Source organism: Ochotona princeps, chromosome 5 (assembly GCF_030435755.1).
Source record: "Ochotona princeps isolate mOchPri1 chromosome 5, mOchPri1.hap1, whole genome shotgun sequence".
In the NCBI taxonomy this organism is placed as follows: Eukaryota; Metazoa; Chordata; class Mammalia; order Lagomorpha; family Ochotonidae; genus Ochotona; species Ochotona princeps.
In genome coordinates, this window is record NC_080836.1 from 106870201 (window position 1) to 106889499 (window position 19299).

The following is a 19299-nucleotide window of genomic DNA, read 5'->3' on the forward strand; positions in this document are numbered from 1 at the left end:
GTGTTGGATTTTCCGAGGTATTTTTTTTTTTAAAGATTTATTTATTTTTATTACAAAGTCAGATATACAGAAAGGAGGAGAGACAGAGAGGAAGATCTTCTGTCCAATGATTCACTCCCCAAGTGAGCACAACAACCGGTGCTGAGCCAATCCGAAGCCGGGAGCCAGGAACTCTTCCAGGTCTCCCATACGGGTGCAGTGTCCCAAAGCTTTGGGCCGTCCTCGACTGATTTCCATATGGGATCCCGGCGCATTCAAGACAAGGACTTTAGCTGCTAGGCCCTGATTTTCCAAGGTGTTTTCAAAACTCGCCCTGCTTGGGAGCCGCTGTGGGCGAGGAGCCCATCTGAGGCCCCGGGATTGGGTTTCCCAGCCGCCGGTCATCCGAAGCGCTGGGCCTCCGTCTCCAAGGGCTGGCGCCAGGTGCGCATGCTTGGCACAGTGCTGGGCCAGCGCCCAGCCTGTCACCAGGGTCCCCTTCTGCATGTCCCCTTGGCCCAGCCAGTGCATTAACCCTTTGTGTCTTGCCAGCACCAAGGACAATGAGAAAGCCAATCCCATGCAGGCCCCACTGCAGTGTCCTGCCCATAACAGTCCTGGACATGGGACACCAGTGTCCCAAATGTTGGGGATGGCGGGGCAAGTAGGGACAGCAGCCCTGCGAAACAGCCCCACACGCCAGAAAAACGACCCAACTCTACAAGCAGCTCTCGGGTGCATTGGGAGGCCATGTCAGGACAGGACACTCCCAGCTTCCTTCACCTGGCAGTGGGCACAGTCGGAGAGGCCTCTGTGTCCAGAGGCGCCCGCCAGCCGCAGTCAGAGCTGGTGGCCGTATTTATAGATGACCCCATTTCCTGGCCAGCTGACACATCCATCCCACGCGGACTCTGGGCAGCCGTGGGGCCAAAGTGGCTAGGGATGGCGCTCCCTTCTCCAGCCTGAAAGTGGGAGGCAGGAGACTCCTCACTGCCCTGGGCATCCCACATGCCCAGCTCTGCCCCATGACCACGAACCCCAGCTTCCAGAGATAATGCTCATCCTGTGCTGCGGCCACTCCCCACCCGACCCAAGAACCCCGACACCAACTATGGCCAGGCTGGCCCCTGTACCTGCCAAGGCACCCCAGCACAGACCCAACTGTCCAACCTCAGGGCACCAGAAGGCCTCTGGTCACCCCCCAATGAGGACGCAAGTGGGCAGGCAGCCTTCAAGACAGACAGCCCGGGCGGAGCCTCACCTCTCTCCTCCCCTTGCCTCCCCAAAGCACACAGCGGTTAAAAATAGCCCCTGGTGCCCCACGTGGCTGCCCAGCCCACAGGCCCCGTGCTCAGCTCGCAGTTCTGGCTGGCCAGCCAACCCGAGGGTCTGCTGTCAGCAACAAGCCCCAGGAGAGGTACTGTCCGAGGACGCCAGCGGGGGTGGGGGCCAAGGACGGGGGCGCGAGGGTGGGCTGCGCCGAGGAGGCTTGGGGATCTGGCCTGAACCTGTCGGACAGAGCGCCCAGGCCCAGCCCAGCTCTGGAAGGGACGGGGGCTCAGCAGGCATGTTCACTCGGGGGTTCCCTCTGGTTCAGCCAGCCCAGGCCTCAGTCAGCAGCCAAGGCCGCACTGGCCAGTCCTGGCCTGAGCAGGGCCTGGGCCTCACTCCCCCTCACTTCCAGCTAAGCAGGCCCCAGGTGGGGGTGGGAGGGAGCGTGAGACCTGCGGAAGCCCCCTCCTCTCCTATGTAGGGACCCCAGGGTAGGAGGTCTGGCTCTGGCTGGACCTGCCACTGCTGCCTCCCAGAAAGGCAGGAACGACAGGAATGTGAGGCATGCGGGTGGTGGCCGGGGACAGCCACTGGCCTGGCCCGACAGGTGCAAGCCGAGCAGACGCGGTGGACACTCTGGCTATGGCACTGCCCAAGCTCGAGTGGGCGCCTCGAGTGGGCGCCTCGGGTGCAATGGGTGGGGAAGTGGGAGGGCTGTGAGCGCCCCTGTGCCCTGTGGCAGGGTCCCCCGGCTCTGACATGGATTGGGGCCATTTTGCTGCCACTCTTTCCCCACCCTTTGCGGGCTCCACGGCGCGCCCCCTGGTGGACAGGCCACCTCTCCGCAGGCAGCTTTCTCTGCTGTTGGGATCTGGGGTGATTCCCAGGGCGGCATAGAAAGTGAGGAACGGGCGCGCACACACATGGCCAGACAGGTCCATGGGCGCCCGACATGATGGGAGCCTGGTGAGGTGGCCTCTCCCTCTGCAAGTTGCCTTAAGCTGCGTCCCTAACAGGGGTGCACAGCTGCCCCCCCAAGCCTGGCTCTGGGTTCAGTGCCCAGCTTCCCTGTAACAGGAATGACAATGACACCTGTGTGTCCAACACTTAGTCCCTGACACCCCAGCCATCAGCAGATGAGGAAATGGGGAGCGTTGGGTTAGGGGTGCTTGGCTGTCCAGGAGCACCCAGCAAAGTCACAGTAGGGTTAGGGAAACGGCACCCTGTCAATTAGGAGAGCAGGCCCCCAGGGCAAGTGGCATATGAGACAGAAGAGGCCTCTCCGTGTGGGGAGCCCCAGGTCTCCTGCCCAGGGCCTCGGCTGTGGGGCCCTGCCCAGCCCTCCGGCCGGCTGGGAGCAGATCTCATCCCCTGTCAGGGGTCGGGGCAGCCGGACCTCACAGAGGGCCCGGAGGGGGACGTGGACGGGTCGCTGGCTGATGCTGCCCCCTTTTCTCCAAGGAGCCGGGCGCCCCTGGCAACAGCCCCATGGTACGCCACGTGGACGACCTGGACTTCCAGCTGCCCTCACATGCACAGGACATGCTGGCCGGCCTCCAGCGGCTGCGCTCGCAGCCCAAGCTGGCCGATGTCACGCTGCTGGTGGGCGGCCGGGAGCTGCCCTGCCACCGCGGTCTGCTGGCCCTCAGCAGCCCCTACTTCCACGCCATGTTTGCAGGAGACTTTGCAGAGAGCTTCTCAGCCCGCGTGGAGCTGCGGGACGTGGAGCCGGCCGTGGTGGGGCAGCTGGTGGACTTTGTGTACACGGGCCAGCTGACCATCACGCAGGCCAATGTAGAAGCGCTGACCCGCACGGCCGCACGCCTCCACTTCCCGGTTGTGCAGCAGGTGTGTGGCCGCTACCTGCAGCAACAGCTGGATGCCACCAACTGCCTGGGCATCTGTGAGTTTGGGGAGCAACAGGGGCTGCTGGGCGTGGCCGCCAAGGCCTGGGCCTTCCTGCGAGAGAACTTTGAGGCCGTGGCCCGTGAGGACGAGTTCCTGCAGCTGCCCCGTGACCGGCTGGCCACCTGCTTGGCCAGCGACCTGCTGCAGGCACAGCCCGAGCAGAGCCGCCTCGAGGCCCTGCTACGCTGGGTGCGTCATGACCCTGAGGCCCGCGCCGCCCACCTGCCCGAGCTGCTCAGCCTCGTGGACCTGGACACTGTGCCTAGGCCCCGCATGCAACAGTTGCTGGCCACAGAGCCACTGATCCAGGAGTCGGAGGCATGCCGGGCCGTGCTGGCCCAAGCCCACGGGGAGGTGAGTCAGGGGCCCCGGCCCTGTGAGGCAGGCAGAGAAGCCCAGAGCCCTGCCTGCATGGAGTCAGGGGTAAGACATGGCATGCTGGAGCTGACCCCTGACCTCACAGCACCCCCTGCCACAGGAGCCCTGTGAGGTGTGCCAGTCATCCCTGCAGCCTGGAGCCCAACCAAGGCCATGCAAAGGGGCCAGCCTGGACGGGGCGGCCTCTGTGCAGGACCCCTGAATGAGGCGGCCTCTGTGCAGGACCCCTGAGTGGGGCGACCTCTGTGTGGGACCCCTGAATGGTGGGGGGGTCTCTGTGCGGGACCCCTAAATGGGGGGGCCTCTGTGTGGGCCAGCCTGGGCAGGGCGGCCTCTGTGTGAGCAGCCTGGACGGGGCGGCCTCTGTGTGAGCAGCCTGGACGGGGCGGCCTCTGTGTGAGCAGACTGGACGGGGCGGCCTCTGTGTGAGCAGACTGGACGGGGCGGCCTCTGTGTGGGCAGCCTGGACGGGGCGGCCTCTGTGTGGGCAGCCTGGACGGGGGGCCTCTGTGCTGAGGCTTGGGGAGGGATGGAGGAGAGAAGAGAACCCAGGAAGAAGGTAGAGGCACCCATTCAAGAATTGGCAGGTTGAGGCTGTGCCAGGGTCTGCGGCCCCGTCGGCAGGCAGCCACTTGGGGCTCTTCAGCTCAGGCTGGGGTGGCCTCCATGGCGGACAGAAGCCCAGGCCCAGCCAGGTGAGGGCTGGAGCTGACTGGGGGCCTTCTCCCTGCGTGACCTCCTGCTGTGTGGCAAGGTTGGCATGCACAGGTGCACACCCACCCCATCTGGGCCGTCGCACAACGACACGCACAGACCCTCTGCTGGGGGGCAGTCTCTGGCCACACTGACCTGTCCTTCTGTCTCCAGGCGCTGGCCGTCCTTCCACAGAGACTAGAGGAGGTGCTGGTGGTGGTCGGTGGGCGGGCGTTGGAGGAGGATGAGGAGGGGGGAGAGGAGCCCGCTCCCCACCATGGGAACTTCGCCTTTTACGACACCAAGGCCCGTGAGTAGCCCTCCCCGGCATGCCCTGCTGCCCTCCTCCCGCTGCCCCTCTTTGGGGCCCACCTGGCAGGTGCATGAGACGAGGACCCGCTGACTCTGAGAGCCCCCAGGGGAGAGCCCTTGGCCTGTTTTCTGTTCTGTGGCAGGTGGCACTGCTTGGGGAGTAGGTGCAGGCAACTCAGTGTGTGCTGAGCCTGCGTCCCGGAGGGTCACTCCCTCGCTCTTGGTGGAAGCGGCTCCTGGTGCCACCCAGCACAGCTGGGAGCCGAGGGGGTATGGGGACCAGGGCAGCACCAGGGTGGCTCCCAGGGTCGGGGCGCTGTGCCTTCTGGCCTGTGTCCCAGAGAAGGGGCTGACGAGAGGGGATTTGGGGCTGACGTCAGAGGCAACAGCTGTACCTCTGATCTGGGGTGACACACACATGAGTCACGGGGACACCTGGTGCCAGCCCAGGCCCCTCGGTCAGCAGCCCGCCAATGCTGCCACTGCTTCGTTCCCACGTCCAGGCCTCATCGGGGCGCTTCAGCACTTCCTCTCTCCTGCCTCAGTTTACCCTACACGAAGGTGAGCCTGGCTGGTCCCTGATGGCACAGCCCAAGCCACTGAACCGTGCCTGTGTGGCACACACGTCATCCCTGAGCAGTGAGGATGGCATCCACGCTTTTGGGGTCCCTGTGAGACCCCTGCTGGGGTTGTTCAGGCCCAGCCTGCTGCAGAGCCCTGAGCCCTGCTCTCTCATGTCAGGCCGCTGGATGGCGCTGCCCGACTTCCCTGACTACCACAAGTGGGGCTTCTCCCTGGCAGCTCTGCACAACCACATCTACGTCACAGGTGCGCACAGCAGGGGTGGGGGTGGCGGGAAGGGCTGAACAGAGCGCCCGGCTCTGCAGAGTCCATGCACGGCAGGGGTGGCGGGGGGGCTGAACAGAGCGCCCGGCTCAGCAGAGTCCATGCACGTCAGGGGTGGCGGGGGGGGGGCTGAACAGAGCGCCCGGCTCAGCAGAGTCCATGCACGGCAGGGGGAGGGGACTTAAACCCAGGGAGCTGGGCCCGGCGTGGTAGCCTAGTGACTAAAGCCTTCACTGTGAACACCCCACGAACCCATATGTGTGCTGGTTTGTGTCCTGGCAGCTCCACTTCCCATCCAGCTCCCTGCTTGTGGCCTGGGAAAGCAGCAGAGAACGGCCCAAAACCTTGGGACCCTGCACCCATGTGGGAGACCCAGAAGAGATTTTGGGCTCCTGGCTTCAGATCAGCTCAGCTCCGGCTGTTGCGGCCATGTGGGAACTGAATCAGTGGACAAAAGATCTTCCTCTCTCTGTATCTGACTGTCCAATATAAATAAATATATTAAAAAAAAAAACCCAGGGAGCTGTCAGGGCCTGGAAGAGAGCTGGCTCACACCCGCACTGCTGTGGCCCTGTTTGCGCAGCGAAGGCTCTGGCATCTCTCCCCCAGGGACCATCCCCATCCCCACCTCCCAGCCGGGAGCCTGGCCAGGAGGGAGGGGTCGGATTCTGCACGCACCGGGCACAGCCCTGTGGACAGACCCTCTCCCACAGGTGGCTCACGGGGCACCAAGACGGACACCTGGTCGACCACCCAGGCCTGGTGCTTCCCGCTGAAGGAGGCGGCCTGGAAGGCCGTGGCGCCCATGCGGAAGGCGCGCACCAACCATGCCAGCGCCGCGCTCAACGGGGAGATCTACGCCATTGGCGGTGAGGCCCGCTCCCCACCCCCCGCCACGGCCTCACGGGGGTGCAGGGACACTGCACCCCACCCCGAGCAGGCTGGCAAGGACGGCTGTGCCCCCTCAGAGGCTGCAACCGACTCAGGGCAAGCCGTCACAGCACGTGGCTAACCCCTCTTTGGGGCTTGCAGCCCCACCAAGCCCCGTGCCTGGCCCCCCTGAGCCCAATCCCCACGGGGTCCTCACAGATGGACCAATGCTGGGAAGCCCCTCTCCCTTCCGACTGTCCCTGGCCAAACATCAGGGCCAGGTCACCTGAGGACACCAGGACACGAGCTCTCCCTAGCCCCGGGGATGGGTGCCTGTCCCTGGCGCCTCCACACTCCGACCCTGCTCTGGAGCCGGTGTCCCTCCCAAGGGTGCCCAGCCCCCACACCTTTCTGGAGCAGGCACCACCTTGGGGGCGCCCCGTGTGTGGGACAGAGATGCCCCTCACCTCTTGCTGCCCTCCTCACCCCTCATGGTGTCCTGCTGCCCGCGAGGTCCTGGACCCTGTGTTTCCAGAGCAGCCCCTCCCCCAGCTCAGCCCCCACCACGCTGAGGCCCTGAGCTCCCCGCAGGCACCACGCTGGATGTGGTGGAGGTGGAGAGCTATGACCCCTTCACGGACAGCTGGACGCCAGCGAGCCCAGCCCTCAAGTATGTGAGCAACTTCTCCGCCGCCGGCTGCCGAGGCCGCCTTTACCTGGTGGGCTCCAGTGCCTGCAAGTACAATGCACTGGCCCTGCAGTGCTACAACCCAGTCACAGGTGGGCAGGAAGGCCACAGGGGGAGGGGAGGTCACAGAGGGTGGGGGAGGTCATGGGGGGTGGGGAGGTCACAGGGGGCAGGGGAGGTCACAGGGGGTGGGGGAGGTCATGGGGGATGAGGAGGCCACAGGGGGCAGGGGAGGTCACAGGGGGACAGGGGAGGTCACAGGGGGAGGGGAGGTCAGAGGGGGTGCGGAGGTCAGGGAGACAGGGGAGGTCACAGGGGTGGGGAGGTCACAGGGGCTGGAGAGGCCACAGGGGGTAGGGAGGCCACAGGGGGTGGGGAGGTCACAGGGGGTGGGGAGGCCACAGGGGGTGAGGGAGGTCACGGGGGGTGGGGAGGTCAGGGGGATGGGGAGGTCACAGGGGAATGGAGAGGTCACGGGGGGTGGGGAGGTCACAGGGGGTGGAGAGATCACAGGGGGTGGGGAGGTCACAGGGGGTGGGGAGGTCACAGGGGATGGGGAGGTCACAGGGGGTGGAGAGATCACAGGGGGTGGGGAGGTCACAGGGGGTGGAGAGGTCACAGGGGGTGGGGAGGTCACAGGGGGTGGAGAGGCCACAGGGGGTGGGGAGGCCACAGGGGGTGGAGAGGTCACAGGGGGTGGGGGAGGTCACAGGGGTGGGGAGGTCACAGGGGGTGGAGAGGTCACAGGGGGTGGGGAGGTCACGGGGGCACGGGAGGTGGGGAGGTCACTGGAGGTGGGGAGGTCAGGGGGACAGGGGAGGTCACAGGGGGTGGGGAGGTCACAGGGGGTGGAGAGGTCAAGGGGGTGGAGAGGTCACAGGGGGTGGGGAGGTCACAGGGGGTGGAGAGGTCACTGGGGGTGGGGAGGTCACGGGGGCACAGGGGGTGGGGAGGTCAGGGGGACAGGGGAGGTCACAGGGGATGGGGAGGTCACAGGGGGTGGAGAGATCACAGGGGGTGGGGAGGTCACAGGGGGTGGGGAGGTCACAGAGGGAGGAGAGGTCACAGGGGGTGGGGAGGTCAGGGGGATGGGGAGGTCACAGGGGGTGGAGATGTCACAGGGGGTGGAGAGGTCACGGGGTGGGGAGATCACAGAGGGTGGGGGAGGTCACGGGGTGGGGAGGTCACAGGGGGTGGAGAGTTCACGGGCTGGGTAGGTCATGGGGGATGGGGAGGTCACAGGAGGTGGAAGGTCACAGGGGGACAGGGGAGGTCACAGGGGGTGGGGAGGTCACAGGGGGTGGGGAGGTCACAGGGGGTAGAGAGGTCACAGGGGGTGGGGAGGTCATGGGGGATGAGGAGGCCACAGGGGGCAGGGAGGTCAGGGGGACAGGGGAGGTCACAAGGGGACAGGGGAGGTCACAAGGGGTGGGGAGGTCACAGGGGGACAGGGGAGGTCACAGGGGGTGGGGAGGTCACAGGGGGTGGGGAGGTCACAGGGGGACAGGGGAGGTCACAGGGGGTGGGGAGGTCACAGGGGGTGGGGAGGTCAGGGGGACAGGGGAGGTCACAGGGGGACAGGGGAGGTCACAGGGGGTGGGGAGGTCACAGGGGGTGGGGAGGTCAGGGGGACAGGGGAGGTCACAGGGGGACAGGGGAGGTCCCAGGGGGACAGGGGAGGTCCCAGGGGGACAGGGGAGGTCACAGGGGGTGGAGAGGTCACAGGGGTGGGGAGGTCACTGGAGGTGGGGAGGTCAGGGGGACAGGAGAGGTCACAGGGGGTGGGGAGGTCATGGGGGCACGGGGGGTGGGGAGGTCACTGGGGGTGGGGAGGTCAGGGGACAGGGGAGGTCACAGGGGGTGGGGAGGTCACAGGGGGACAGGGGAGGTCACAGGGGGTCGGGAGGTCACAGGGGGTGGGGAGGTCATAGGGGGACAGGGGAGGTCACAGGGGGTGGGGAGGTCACGGGGTGGGGAGGTCACAGGGGGTGGAGAGTTCACGGGGTGGGTAGGTCATGGGGGATGGGGAGTCACAGGGGGTGGAAGGTCACAGGGGGACGGGGAGGTCACAGGGGGTAGGGAGGTCACAGGGGGACAGGGGAGGTCACAGGGGGACAGGGGAGGTCACAGGGGGTGGGGAGGTCACAGGGGGACAGGGGAGGTCACAGGGGGACAGGGGAGGTCACAGGGGGCGGGGAGGTCACAGGTGGTGGGGAGGTCACAGGGGGACAGGGGAGGTCACAGGGGGTGGGGAGGTCCCAGGGGGACAGGGGAGGTCACAGGGGGTGGGAAGGTGCCAGGGGGACAGGGGAGGTCACGGGGTGATGGGAGGTCACAGGTGTGAGGGGGCAGTCACAGGTGGCGGGAGGTCCCAGGGGGTGGGGGAGGTCCCAGATGGGGTCACAGGATGAGGACGGGAGGGGCTAACCCTGCCCTGGTGCTGAAGGTGACCCTGTCCCCGGGGACCCTGCAGATGCCTGGAGCGTGATCGCCTCCCCCTTCCTGCCCAAGTACCTGTCGTCGCCTCGCTGCGCCGCCCTGCACGGGGCCCTGTACCTCATTGGGGACAACACCAAGAAGGTGTATGTGTACGACCCAGGGGCTAACCTGTGGCAGAAGGTGAGTCCCCTCAACTCGCCCCCACGGGCCAGCTTCCTGGCCTGACCTCGGGGGAGAGTGGCACAGCTGGGCTCCGGTGCCCCCGTGGACAGAGAAAGCTCAGCTGGCCAGGAGGCAGGGAGAGGGCACCCTGCAGCCCACTCCCACTGACCCCCCAGCCATCAGGCTGCAGTAGGCAGAGAGGCCAGCCTGGGGCACGGTCACCCCGCCTGTCTCTGCCCCAGGGAAGTGGGAGACGCCCTAGGGTCTCCCGCCGAGCACGGCTGAAGGCAGCTGGCCCCTGACGTCAGCACCCGGCTGACCCGAGGTCCCTGTTACATTGGGGAGCAGGTGCAAGCTGGGCCCTGCCAGCTGTGACATGGGACTCCCCGGGGGCCCCCTCCAGGTCTGGGGGGGCAGCTGCCTTTGCTGTCCCTGGGTGGACACCCCGGCAGGACCCACACGCCCTCACCCCTGCCCAGACTCTCCAGGGGGTTTCATCCGCACGACTCCGTTCCAGGGCATGGGTACAGCGAGGCTCCCCCCGAGTGCCCTTGGGGCCACCCATCCCTGCCGAAGCTGAGGGTTAGCCCAGGCTCCGTGGACATTGCCTTGTGTCCGTTGACTCCAGGAACTACAGGTGCATCCTGGGTCTTGGCACTGAAGGGAGACTCTCGGGGAGGCTCCTGGGGTGCCCTGGCCAGGACATGGGGTCAGGCTGTCCCGCTGCCCCTGCCTGCCGGGGTCACTGACCGCTGACCACTGACCATGTCCAGGTGCAGTCTCAGCACAGCCTGCATGAGAACGGCGCACTGGTGCCGCTGGGCGACGCGCTGTATGTGACCGGCGGCCGCTGGCAGGGCATGGATGGAGAGTACCACGTGGAGATGGAAGCCTATGACACCGTGCGCGACTCCTGGACCCGCCACGGCGCCCTGCCTCGCCTCTGGCTCTACCACGGGGCCTCGGCCATCTTCCTGGATGTCTCCAAGTGGACGCAGCCCTTCAGGTCCGCCCAGGAGCACTAGCAGGGTGGCCCGCGTGGCCCCTGCCGTCCTGGGCCTTCTGCAGCCAATGCCCCTCCAGGGCACCACTGGGCTCTGGCCACCAGGGGACGCCAGTGGGCCCGGGTTGGGACACAGATTTGCGTCTCTTCCCCACCCGCCCCCCCGTGGCAGGGACCCCCAGCAGCCCCCTGAGAAGGCAGTGTGCTGGGTGCTTGCAGCCGGCAGGCAGCGCGACCAGTGTGGCTGAGGCCACCCTGCTGCCCCGCTACCGGAGACCCGGATGGAGCCTCCAGCACGTCCACGCTCTCTTCTTCCTCTCAAATAAACACATTTTTTCAGAGAGAACATTGCAAGCCTCTGCCCCAGCACTGGGTGGCCAGTCAGCGGAGACCCGTGGGGCCCCGGCGCCCTCCCACCAGCCTCACCCTGCCCTCTTCAAGTTCCTTTCCCCTCTTCACATGCCGTTTCCTGGGGAGACTTGAGGGGTCACGGAGCTCCCGGGAAGGAGGAGTCAGGGCTTCTAGTGGCAGGGCACAGAGCTTCACCAAGTGTGGGGAGGCTGGAAGGCACAGAAAGTCCCATCAATGCCCTGGGGTGGGCGGGTGGGTGCAGGGCCAGTCTCCAAGGCAGGGGCCCCACCCTAGATGCCCAGCCCCCCGCAGGGCTCCTCCTGAAGGGCTTCAGCTCACACCTTCGTGTCTGGGGGCTGGTAGGCACCCATGCCAAGGATTACACCAGCCATAGGCAGCCCAGGGCTTCCTCTGTCTCCGCCACCAGGCATGGGGCTGGCAGAGTAGCATATCATGTTAAGGCTGTGCCTGTGGTGCCAGCATCCCGTGTGGGTAACCGTTTGAAATCCCAGCAGCTCCACTTCCCACCCAGTTTCCTGTTAACATGCCTGGGAAAGCAGCAGAGACTGGCCCAAGTGCTTGGGCCCCTGCGCCCACATGGGAGACCTGGAAGAAGCTCCTGGCTCTAGACCAGCCCAGCTCTGGCCATTGGGCTTGGTACTGACACAGGGTTCCAGGAAGGGGGGTGGGCAGCCTCGGGACACAGCAGGAGCCCCCAGCTCTCGAGTCACAGATGGGGCTGGGGGCTCAGCAGGCCACATGGGTGCACAGCGTCTCTCCCATGAGGGGGGCCAGGGCGCCCTCGGCACAGCCCACCTCCACCAAGCACCAGGGCCCCAGAAGCAGGTCCCCCGTCCAGCGACACTGCCAGCCGCATCTCGCAGCAAGACTCCTCGTGGCTGAGCACCCTGGTGGGGCCAGGCCTCATGTGGCTGTCACCATGGACAGCTGGGCAGGCCATTCTCTCCCATCCGTGCAGACTGGGTAGCTGAAGGTCCACCAGCTGGCCCAGCTGAAAGTACAATGGCATCAGGAAAGGCCTGTGAGATTTCCAGCTAAGTTGACTTTGGTACAAAATATTTTGAAATCCATGATTATTTTTAAGATTTATTTTAATCTGTTTTAAAAAGTGACCAAGAGGTCATACATCGACTCCCGTCCAAAGGGGCCAAATGACTGGACGGAAGCCAGGCCTCCACGGGCGCAGGGGCCAGCGCTGGGTCCTCTGCTGCCCCAGGCTCACTAGCAGGGGCTGGGCCAGAAGCAGAGCCGGGACTCACACCAGCAGCGCAGGCATCAGCTAAGCCCCTTGCACTCCAACACCAGCCCCGAGTGTAGCTTAACAAACTTCATTTTAAAACATTTTTAAAAAGTTAACTTGAGGGGCCCGGCGGCGTGGCCTAGCGGCTAAAGTCCTCGCCTTGAACGCCCTGGGATCCCATATGGGCGCCCAAGTGGAGCTGAACCCGGCAGCTCCACTTCCCATCCAGCTCCCTGCTTGTGGCCTGGGCAAGCAGTTGAGGACGGCCCAAAGCTTTGGGACTCTGCACCCACGTGGGAGACCCGGAAGAGGTTCCTGGTTCCCGGCATCGGATCGGCGCGCACCGGCTGTTGCAGCTCACTTGGGGAGTGAATCATCGGATGGAAGATCTTCCTCTCTGTCTCTCCTCCTCTCTGTATATCTGACTTTGTAATAAAAAATAAATAAATCTTTAAAAACAAAAAAGTTAACTTGAGAGGGGCCTGTGCTATGGCTCAACAGGCTGACCCTACACTTGCAAGCATCAAGATTCCATATGGATGCCGGCTCATGTCCACCCCCGATCCAGCCTTGCTTGGGGCCTGGGAAAGCAGCAGATGGCTCAAGTGCTAGGGCCCCTGCACCTACGTGAGAGACCCGGAAAAGGCTCCTGCCTCCTGGCTTCAGATTGACTCAGCTTCAAGATCTTTCTGTCTCTCCTTTTGTCTACAAATCTGCCTTTCAAATAAAATAAATAAATCTTTTTTTTAACAATCAACGTGAGAGGCAGTGAGAGACACAGAGCACACCCACCGGCTGGTTCATCCCCAGATGGCCACGGTGCCCTGGGCTGGGTGGAGGGCACACCTCCCAGGAAGTCCCCTAGCAGGAAGCTGGGGCCAGGGGCCAGCGCTGGGCACCTAGCCCTGCTGCGGGAGAGGCCCAGCCCTGACTTTACCCCTGGGAGCTTCTTGAAGCCCCCGGGCTGGAATCCGTCCACAATGCAGGGACAGGCATGGGCCACCGTGACAATGGCTCCAGGGCCTGTGCCATGTGGGACCCTGGTCCTTAGCGTCGCCACTGTCGCCTGCTCCTTGGCAGCAGAGCCATGGGACCAGCAGGCTGGCAGGTGGGGCAGACGACAGGATCCCGATGGGCCAGCACGTGCTTTGCAGTGCCCCGGGTCAGGAGCTGGGGACATTATGACCACGGACACAATTTAGAAAGCAATTCCCAGAGTGGCGATGTGGTGCAGTAGGTTAGCCCACCAGCAGTGGTGCCAACATTCCCTACAGGCATCACTTCGTGCTCGGCTGCTCCACTTCCCGTCCAGCTCCCTGCTGATGTGCTGGGAAAGCCGAGCAGACAGCCCACATGGGAGAGCCGGAAGAAGCTCCTGGTTTGGATCAGCCCAGGGCCGGCTGTTGCAGCCACATCAGGGTGGGAGTGGCTGCAAGATCTCTGTCCCACGCTCTGTAACACTGATTTTCAAATAGATAAGTGGAAAGAAGAATGTTATTCTTACCAGAAACGCAGAGCCACACGCTGTGTCAAACCGAGAAGTGAGACAGACTCCTGTTTGAATGAATCACTGGGAGGCAGAGACGACGGAGCAGGAAGGAGGCAGGCCTGGCGGGGGGCTCAGACGGCCAGGAGTGGGGGGATCAGACCGGCCAGGGGCTCAGACCCCATTCCTAGCTGGGCCGACCCAGAGCGCACCCAGAGCTGGGCCGACGCTGTCACAGCTGAGGCAGCCGGGCTGGGCAGCCCCACGGCACCAGCAGCCTTCCTCATCTGCCCGATGGGCTACGGCACCACAGGCTCGCCAGGCCCGGGGCAGCAGCCTGGCTGCAGCTGGCAAACAAGTTGGCTCCAGCATCCTGCCGTTTCGGGGAACTTTTTTATTCCCATAACCTCATCAGCTCAGGTCCTTCCTCCGATGGAGTCAGAGATGGGGAACTGCGAGCGGGCCTCCCCTTAGGCTGGGAATCCCAGCAAGGTCGTGACACAAGGGCCCAGGATTGTCAGCCTGCTGCAGGCACTGACCCGCCCCGGGGCCTCCCACAGCCAGGAGGGGACTGCAGACCCCCTCCTCTTGCTAGGTTCTGCCCTTTTCCCAAAGGGAAGCCCAGAAGCCCCTGGGGGCAGGCTGTGACATCAGCAGGAGATCCTGTTACAGGAAGCTGCACCAGCACCGGAACCGATTTGATCTGGACCCTTGGAGGCAGGCTGTGACATCACTGTTTGGAAAAACAGCAGCTTTTCCCACGGCAACGGTCCCCATCCTGGGAGCTGGCTTCAGGAACCACGTGGGTCACAGTCCTCAAGCCCCGCTGCTGCCAAGGGAGCCTCACCTTCCCAGGTGGCTCCGTCCCTTCGTGCGTCCTCACCCTGGCACCTGTTCCTCCCAGGCTTGTGCCTCACCTTCGGCCACGCGCCACGGCAGGCAGCGCCTGGCCAGCGTGTGTGCTGTGCCCCTCACCCTGGGGTGCCGAGCTGCTCCGTGTCCTGGGGTCTCAGGATCTCCGGGAATAAGACTGTTGGACACAGCTTAAGCACTGGCGAGGCAGCAGGGCCTGGTGACCCAGGAGCACCATGCGGCCAGAGGGGAGCCCCATCTCTATCCTAATCAAAATGGGTCCACTCCATTGGCAGTTCTAAAATCAACTCGGGGCTGAGTGCTCGGTGCCGGGAACAGCCCTCCAGCCAGCCTCCAGTCCCAGCTCCACGCCAGCTGCCAGCTTCCTGCCAGAGTACCACTCGCACAGCGGTTGGGGTGAGGGGCTCCTTGGGGCCTTACCCGCAGCTCTGTCCTGGCCGGGTTTCCTGCGCTGGCCCAGACGGGTTGCGGACTGCCAGGTCCAGCCCACCTGCCTGCCAGCCGCCCCCACCGGGAGGGGGCACCGGGGGCGGGGCGTGCTCGGCCCGAAGGGCGCGGCCGGTGACGCGCGGCCGCCGGGCGCGGCGGGCGATTCAAGCGCGTTATAAGGCGCCGAAGCGGGCTGCCCCGGCACGCCGCGCCCAGAGCCGCAGCCGGTATGGCCGCAGCCCGTCGCTCGCCCGGGACCCGCCTGCTGTTGGTCTACGTGGGACTGCTGGCCGCCGTCGCCGCAGCGGGCCTCGCGTCCCCGGATTCTGGCGCACCTGCAGACAGCCGCGCCCTGGAGGAGCCGCCGCCAGGGAACGAGATGCCCGTGGGCCGCGCCCACGACGGTGCAGGGCCGCCCGCCCGCGTCCCGGTAAGCGCCCGCCCTGCGCTCCGCGCCGCGCTCCCCCAGCCCTAGGCGCCCACCGCGGCTAGAGTGCGCTGGCGGCTAGAGTGGCCACGCGGTTCCACCCGTGACAGACGCAGCTGCGCACAGATGCTGCTGCTCGGACAGCCTGCACCCAGGCTGGGAGCCAGATCTTTGGCCCCTGGTGGAGCGGATCCCCGCGGAGTCGGGAGGAGCCAGACCCAGTGCCACTGCCCTCCTGCCGGCTTAGGACACCGGGTTTCTCGTTTGGTGGTCACTGGCCAGCCAGAGCTGAGGCCCTTGCTCTCCCGGCTAGAGTGGAGGGCAGGGAGGGACCCCTGCACCCCTCGAGGGTTCCTGTTCCTGAGGACTGCTGGGTGCGGGGTGGGGTCCTCCAGTGCCACTCCAGCTCCACCGGGGGGTGTGGCGGCAGGGACACCCCAGGGTCCGCACCGAGTGCCGAAGCAGGGTTTGCGCACTTGGCAGATGCTGGGAGAGGCTGCCTGTGTTCCAGGCTCGCAGCATCGACCCCCGGGATGCCTGGATGCTGTTCCTGAGGCAAAATGAGAAGGGCGTTAATGGCAGGAAGGCGAGCAGGGGCGGGGCCAAGAAACCGAAGGTGAGCTGAGGCCCTGTTCGCAGTTGTGGGCACATGGGAGCCCCTGGCCACACCTGGAGGCCACGGAGGGCTGGGGCAGCAGGAGCCTGGGTGCACCTGCCTGTCCTGTATCCCTGGAGGTCACACAGCCCCCTTCCCCCACACTGTGTGCCCTGCAGTGCAGAAGGCCCTGGCTGCCTTGAGAAGAGGCCTTGCCAGGCCATTGTTGCCCAGGTGGGCTGGATTTCCACTGTCAGTCTGGGGCCTGTCCTGGGCAAGGAGCAGACACTTGGTCCCAATGGCTAACTCTGGCCTGAGTCCCCGAGGCAAAGAGCCATGGAGCCAGGCTGTGCAGCCCGGTCCTGGGTGCCTGGCCTCTGTGTGTACACTGAGAGCGGCTGAGCGGGCCAGGCTGTGCAGCCCGTCCTGGGTGCCTGGCCTCTGTGTGTACACTGAGAGCGGCTGAGCGGGCCAGGCTGTCCCAGTGACCTTGCCCACAGGCCCCATCCCAGTTGCTGGCCCTGCCTCAAGTTACTCCCTGGATTCTTCCAGCTTCTGCACCCCAGCCAGGTGCAGTGCGGGGACTTAGCCACTTGGGCTCAGGGCATCTCCCTAGAATCAACCGGGAGTGTCCCTCCCTCCAGCAAACCCAGGACAAGGATGGGCTGCAGGCTCCTCCTCCTTGGAGTCCCGCTCTGTCCCAGGCCACCTACCCCAGCTGCCGCTGCGCTCCTGGGCAGGTGCGATGCCTCTGTCGCCACAGCTGTGGAGGGGACGCCCTGGCCACCGGCCTACCTCGGTGAGGCCCTCACTGCTATACTTTCCCTCCAGCTTGGCCAGCCAGGGCCCATCATCTCTGCAGACACCCTGCTGAAGGCGTTCCAGCTGCTGCTGAGAGGTGGGCTGTGACCCCTGAGGGGGTGGGGCCAGGTCCCAGGGCGGGCGGAGCCTGGAGAGGAGAAGGCTTGGGGGAGGGAAAGAGGGCAGGGCCAGCACCCATGTGGCCTGGAGTCAGGTGACTCCCCTGGGAGGTCACGCTGCAGCCCCCCAGCATCCCCAGGCCCAGCTGGGGCAGCCTGAGCCTAGGCGAGTGGCCCTGCCCTGCCCCTGCTAGTTCCGATTGTGCCCAGTGGAGCCGCGCAGAGCTTTGTCCAGCATGGTTCCCTCCTCCGCTTCCCCTGGGGGAAGAAGCGCCGCCATGCCCAGGTAGCTGCCCTTGTGACATCCGACTTGTCTCTCAGTCGGTGGATACCATGGAGGGGTGGGGCTGCGGACTAGAGCATTGGGTGCTGGGTGCACTTGGGCCCTGAGCTTCCCGGCAGCCAACGTGTGCAGGGGAAGGAGCAGCTGCAGAGTCTCCCAGGTCCTGCAGGCGGGGGCGGGGGGTCGCCTGTAGAGTCTAGAACCTGCTCCAGGCGGACAGGGTATCCCCACGCAGCCACCGTTCGCTCTGTGCCAGGCGTTGTGCAGCAGCGTGAGCGTGTGGACCCTGAGCCTTGCACACGAAGCCCCAGCCCGGCCCCGAGCACCGCCAGGGAGGAGGAGGCGGAGGCGGCGGCAGAGGACGTGCTGGCGCTGCTGGCCGCGCCCCTGGCCACAGGTCCGCGCGTGGAAGCCGCCTTCCACGGCCGCCTGCGCCGGGACGCTTCGGTGGAGCGGCGCGCGCTGCACGAGCTGGGCGTCTACTCCCTGGTGAGGCGGGTGCTGGCGCAGGGCCGGGGCGGCGGGGGCGGCGGGGCCGGCTGGGGGCGGCGGGTCCGGCTCGGGGTCACGGTCCTGCGCCTCACAGCCCGACGCCGAGGGCTCCTTCCGCCGCGGCTCCGGCCTCAACTTGACCAGCGGCCAGTACACGGCACCCCTGGCTGGCTTCTACGTGCTCGGCGCCACGCTGCACGTGGGTAAGACCCGGAGCGTTGGGGGGTGCGGGGGCCGCCTGCCTCGCCCCGCACCCCCGCGTGACGCCGATCCCACCTCCCCCAGCGCTGGCCCAGCCTCCGAGGCGGGGGTCGCCACGGCCCCGGGACCACCTGCGCCTCCTCATCTGCATTCAGTCCCGCTGTCAGAGCAACGCGTGAGTGCGCCCCACCCGCCGCACCCCAGCGAGCTCGCCGCTAGAGACGCCCACCCGGGCTCCCTCAGCGCCCCGGGTCCTCCCCTCTCCAACTCAGCACCCGTGTGACTGTCACCTCTTGCCCCTGTCCTGACTTCTGCACCCATGAACACTCTCCCCAGGGAGTCCTAACTCATCGCAGCCTGGGAGTGGGGGGAGCGGCCCGCCCAGCCACCCCCTGCACCCCAGCGCATGCCCTCTGCCTGGTATAGTGTTGGGGGGCTGGGAGTGGGGTGAGCTGACCCCTTTCTGTCTTGGCAGAGCACTGGAAGCTGTTGTGGGTTTAGAGAGCAGCGGTGAGCTCTTCACTGTCTCGGTCAATGGCATCCTCTATCTAAAGGTACGTGGTGCAGGCCTGGGCACAGCCGTGGGCACAGGCGCTCCAGGCCGTGGGGGACAGGCGCTCCAGGACACTGTGTGGGGACACAGCCTGACTCCCATGGAGCTGGGCTGCAGTTCCCGCTCTGCTAAGGATGCCCAGTCCTGCCACTGTCCACACTTCACTCCTGGGGAGGGCTGCTCCTGGCCACCCCAGGCAGTGAGGCAGTGAGGCAGTGGAGGGCAGCTGTCCATGCGCACATCCCACTGCGATTGCAGGGAGTGGACATTGTCTCTCCCACCTGTAACGACCCCATGTTGGGCACTCAGACAAGACATGGGGGCTAACGGAAAGATGGCTGTCAGTGCGGACGGCCAGGGGAGCTGCACGCAGCTGCAGTTCCTGGATAAGCCCAAGCACCCTGGTCAGTCATGCCCATCCCGGGGCCCAAGCTCCCACGACAGCTCCGGGGGCCAGGCTGTCTGCTCCAGGGCTGGCTCCAGGCTGCTTGGAAGGCAGTGTGAGGCTGCTCTGTGGCCCTGTGGGGATGCTGCCCAGACAGCCATGGCTCAGCCGTTCCTGGGGTCAGGCTGCTGGCCCCCAGTCTCGGACCACCCAGAGAGGTCCTGGGCAGGCTCACTCCCACGCATGGGAACCAGAGGGCACTGCAGCCTGGGCCCTGCCCTCCTCTGTGGGACAGCGTGGGCAGGGCGATCTGGCCTGAGGGTGCCCTTGCCTGCAGACAGGCCAGTACACCTCCGTGTTCCTGGACAACGCCAGCGGCTCCTCTCTCACGGTGCGCAGCGGCTCCTATTTCAGTGCTGTCCTTCTGGGTGTGTGAGCGGCCACCACAGGCCCTGCCTCTTGTCCAGCAAAGGGAGTGGCGACCCACAGGAAG

At 65.6% G+C, this 19299-nt stretch overlaps 2 protein-coding genes across 2 annotated transcripts; both read left to right on the forward strand.

Moving 5' to 3' along the window:
* The first annotated feature begins 1343 nt into the window (after positions 1–1343).
* Positions 1344–10681, forward strand: KLHL30 (kelch like family member 30). The gene is made up of 8 exons (XM_012930403.2): positions 1344–1396; positions 2713–3513; positions 4405–4540; positions 5284–5370; positions 6102–6257; positions 6850–7038; positions 9420–9565; positions 10321–10681. Exons 2-8 carry the CDS (start codon positions 2740–2742, stop codon positions 10570–10572), a joined length of 1740 nt encoding a protein of 579 aa, XP_012785857.2. The 5' UTR covers positions 1344–1396; positions 2713–2739; the 3' UTR covers positions 10573–10681.
* A 4498-nt stretch (positions 10682–15179) lies between these two features.
* On the forward strand, positions 15180–19299 carry ERFE (erythroferrone). Its single transcript, XM_058664307.1, has 9 exons — positions 15180–15380; positions 15426–15443; positions 15889–15993; positions 16804–16870; positions 17432–17664; positions 17762–17870; positions 17953–18043; positions 18344–18422; positions 19144–19299. The coding sequence occupies exons 1-9, from the start codon at positions 15180–15182 to the stop codon at positions 19240–19242; spliced, it is 1002 nt and encodes a 333-aa protein (XP_058520290.1). The 3' UTR covers positions 19243–19299.

Excerpts from the sequence above, each read along its gene's own strand:
- ERFE (XM_058664307.1), top strand. The coding sequence starts at position 15,180 with ATGGCCGCAGCCCGTCGCTCGCCCGGGACCCGCCTGCTGTTGGTCTAC. Across the intron at positions 16,871-17,431 it reads GTTCCAGCTGCTGCTGAGAG|GCGTTGTGCAGCAGCGTGAG; the intron begins GTGGGCTGTGAC and ends GCTCTGTGCCAG. Across the intron at positions 17,665-17,761 it reads AGCTGGGCGTCTACTCCCTG|CCCGACGCCGAGGGCTCCTT; the intron begins GTGAGGCGGGTG and ends TGCGCCTCACAG.
- KLHL30 (XM_012930403.2), top strand. The coding sequence starts at position 2,740 with ATGGTACGCCACGTGGACGACCTGGACTTCCAGCTGCCCTCACATGCA. Across the intron at positions 3,514-4,404 it reads TGGCCCAAGCCCACGGGGAG|GCGCTGGCCGTCCTTCCACA; the intron begins GTGAGTCAGGGG and ends TTCTGTCTCCAG. Across the intron at positions 4,541-5,283 it reads CTTTTACGACACCAAGGCCC|GCCGCTGGATGGCGCTGCCC; the intron begins GTGAGTAGCCCT and ends CTCTCATGTCAG.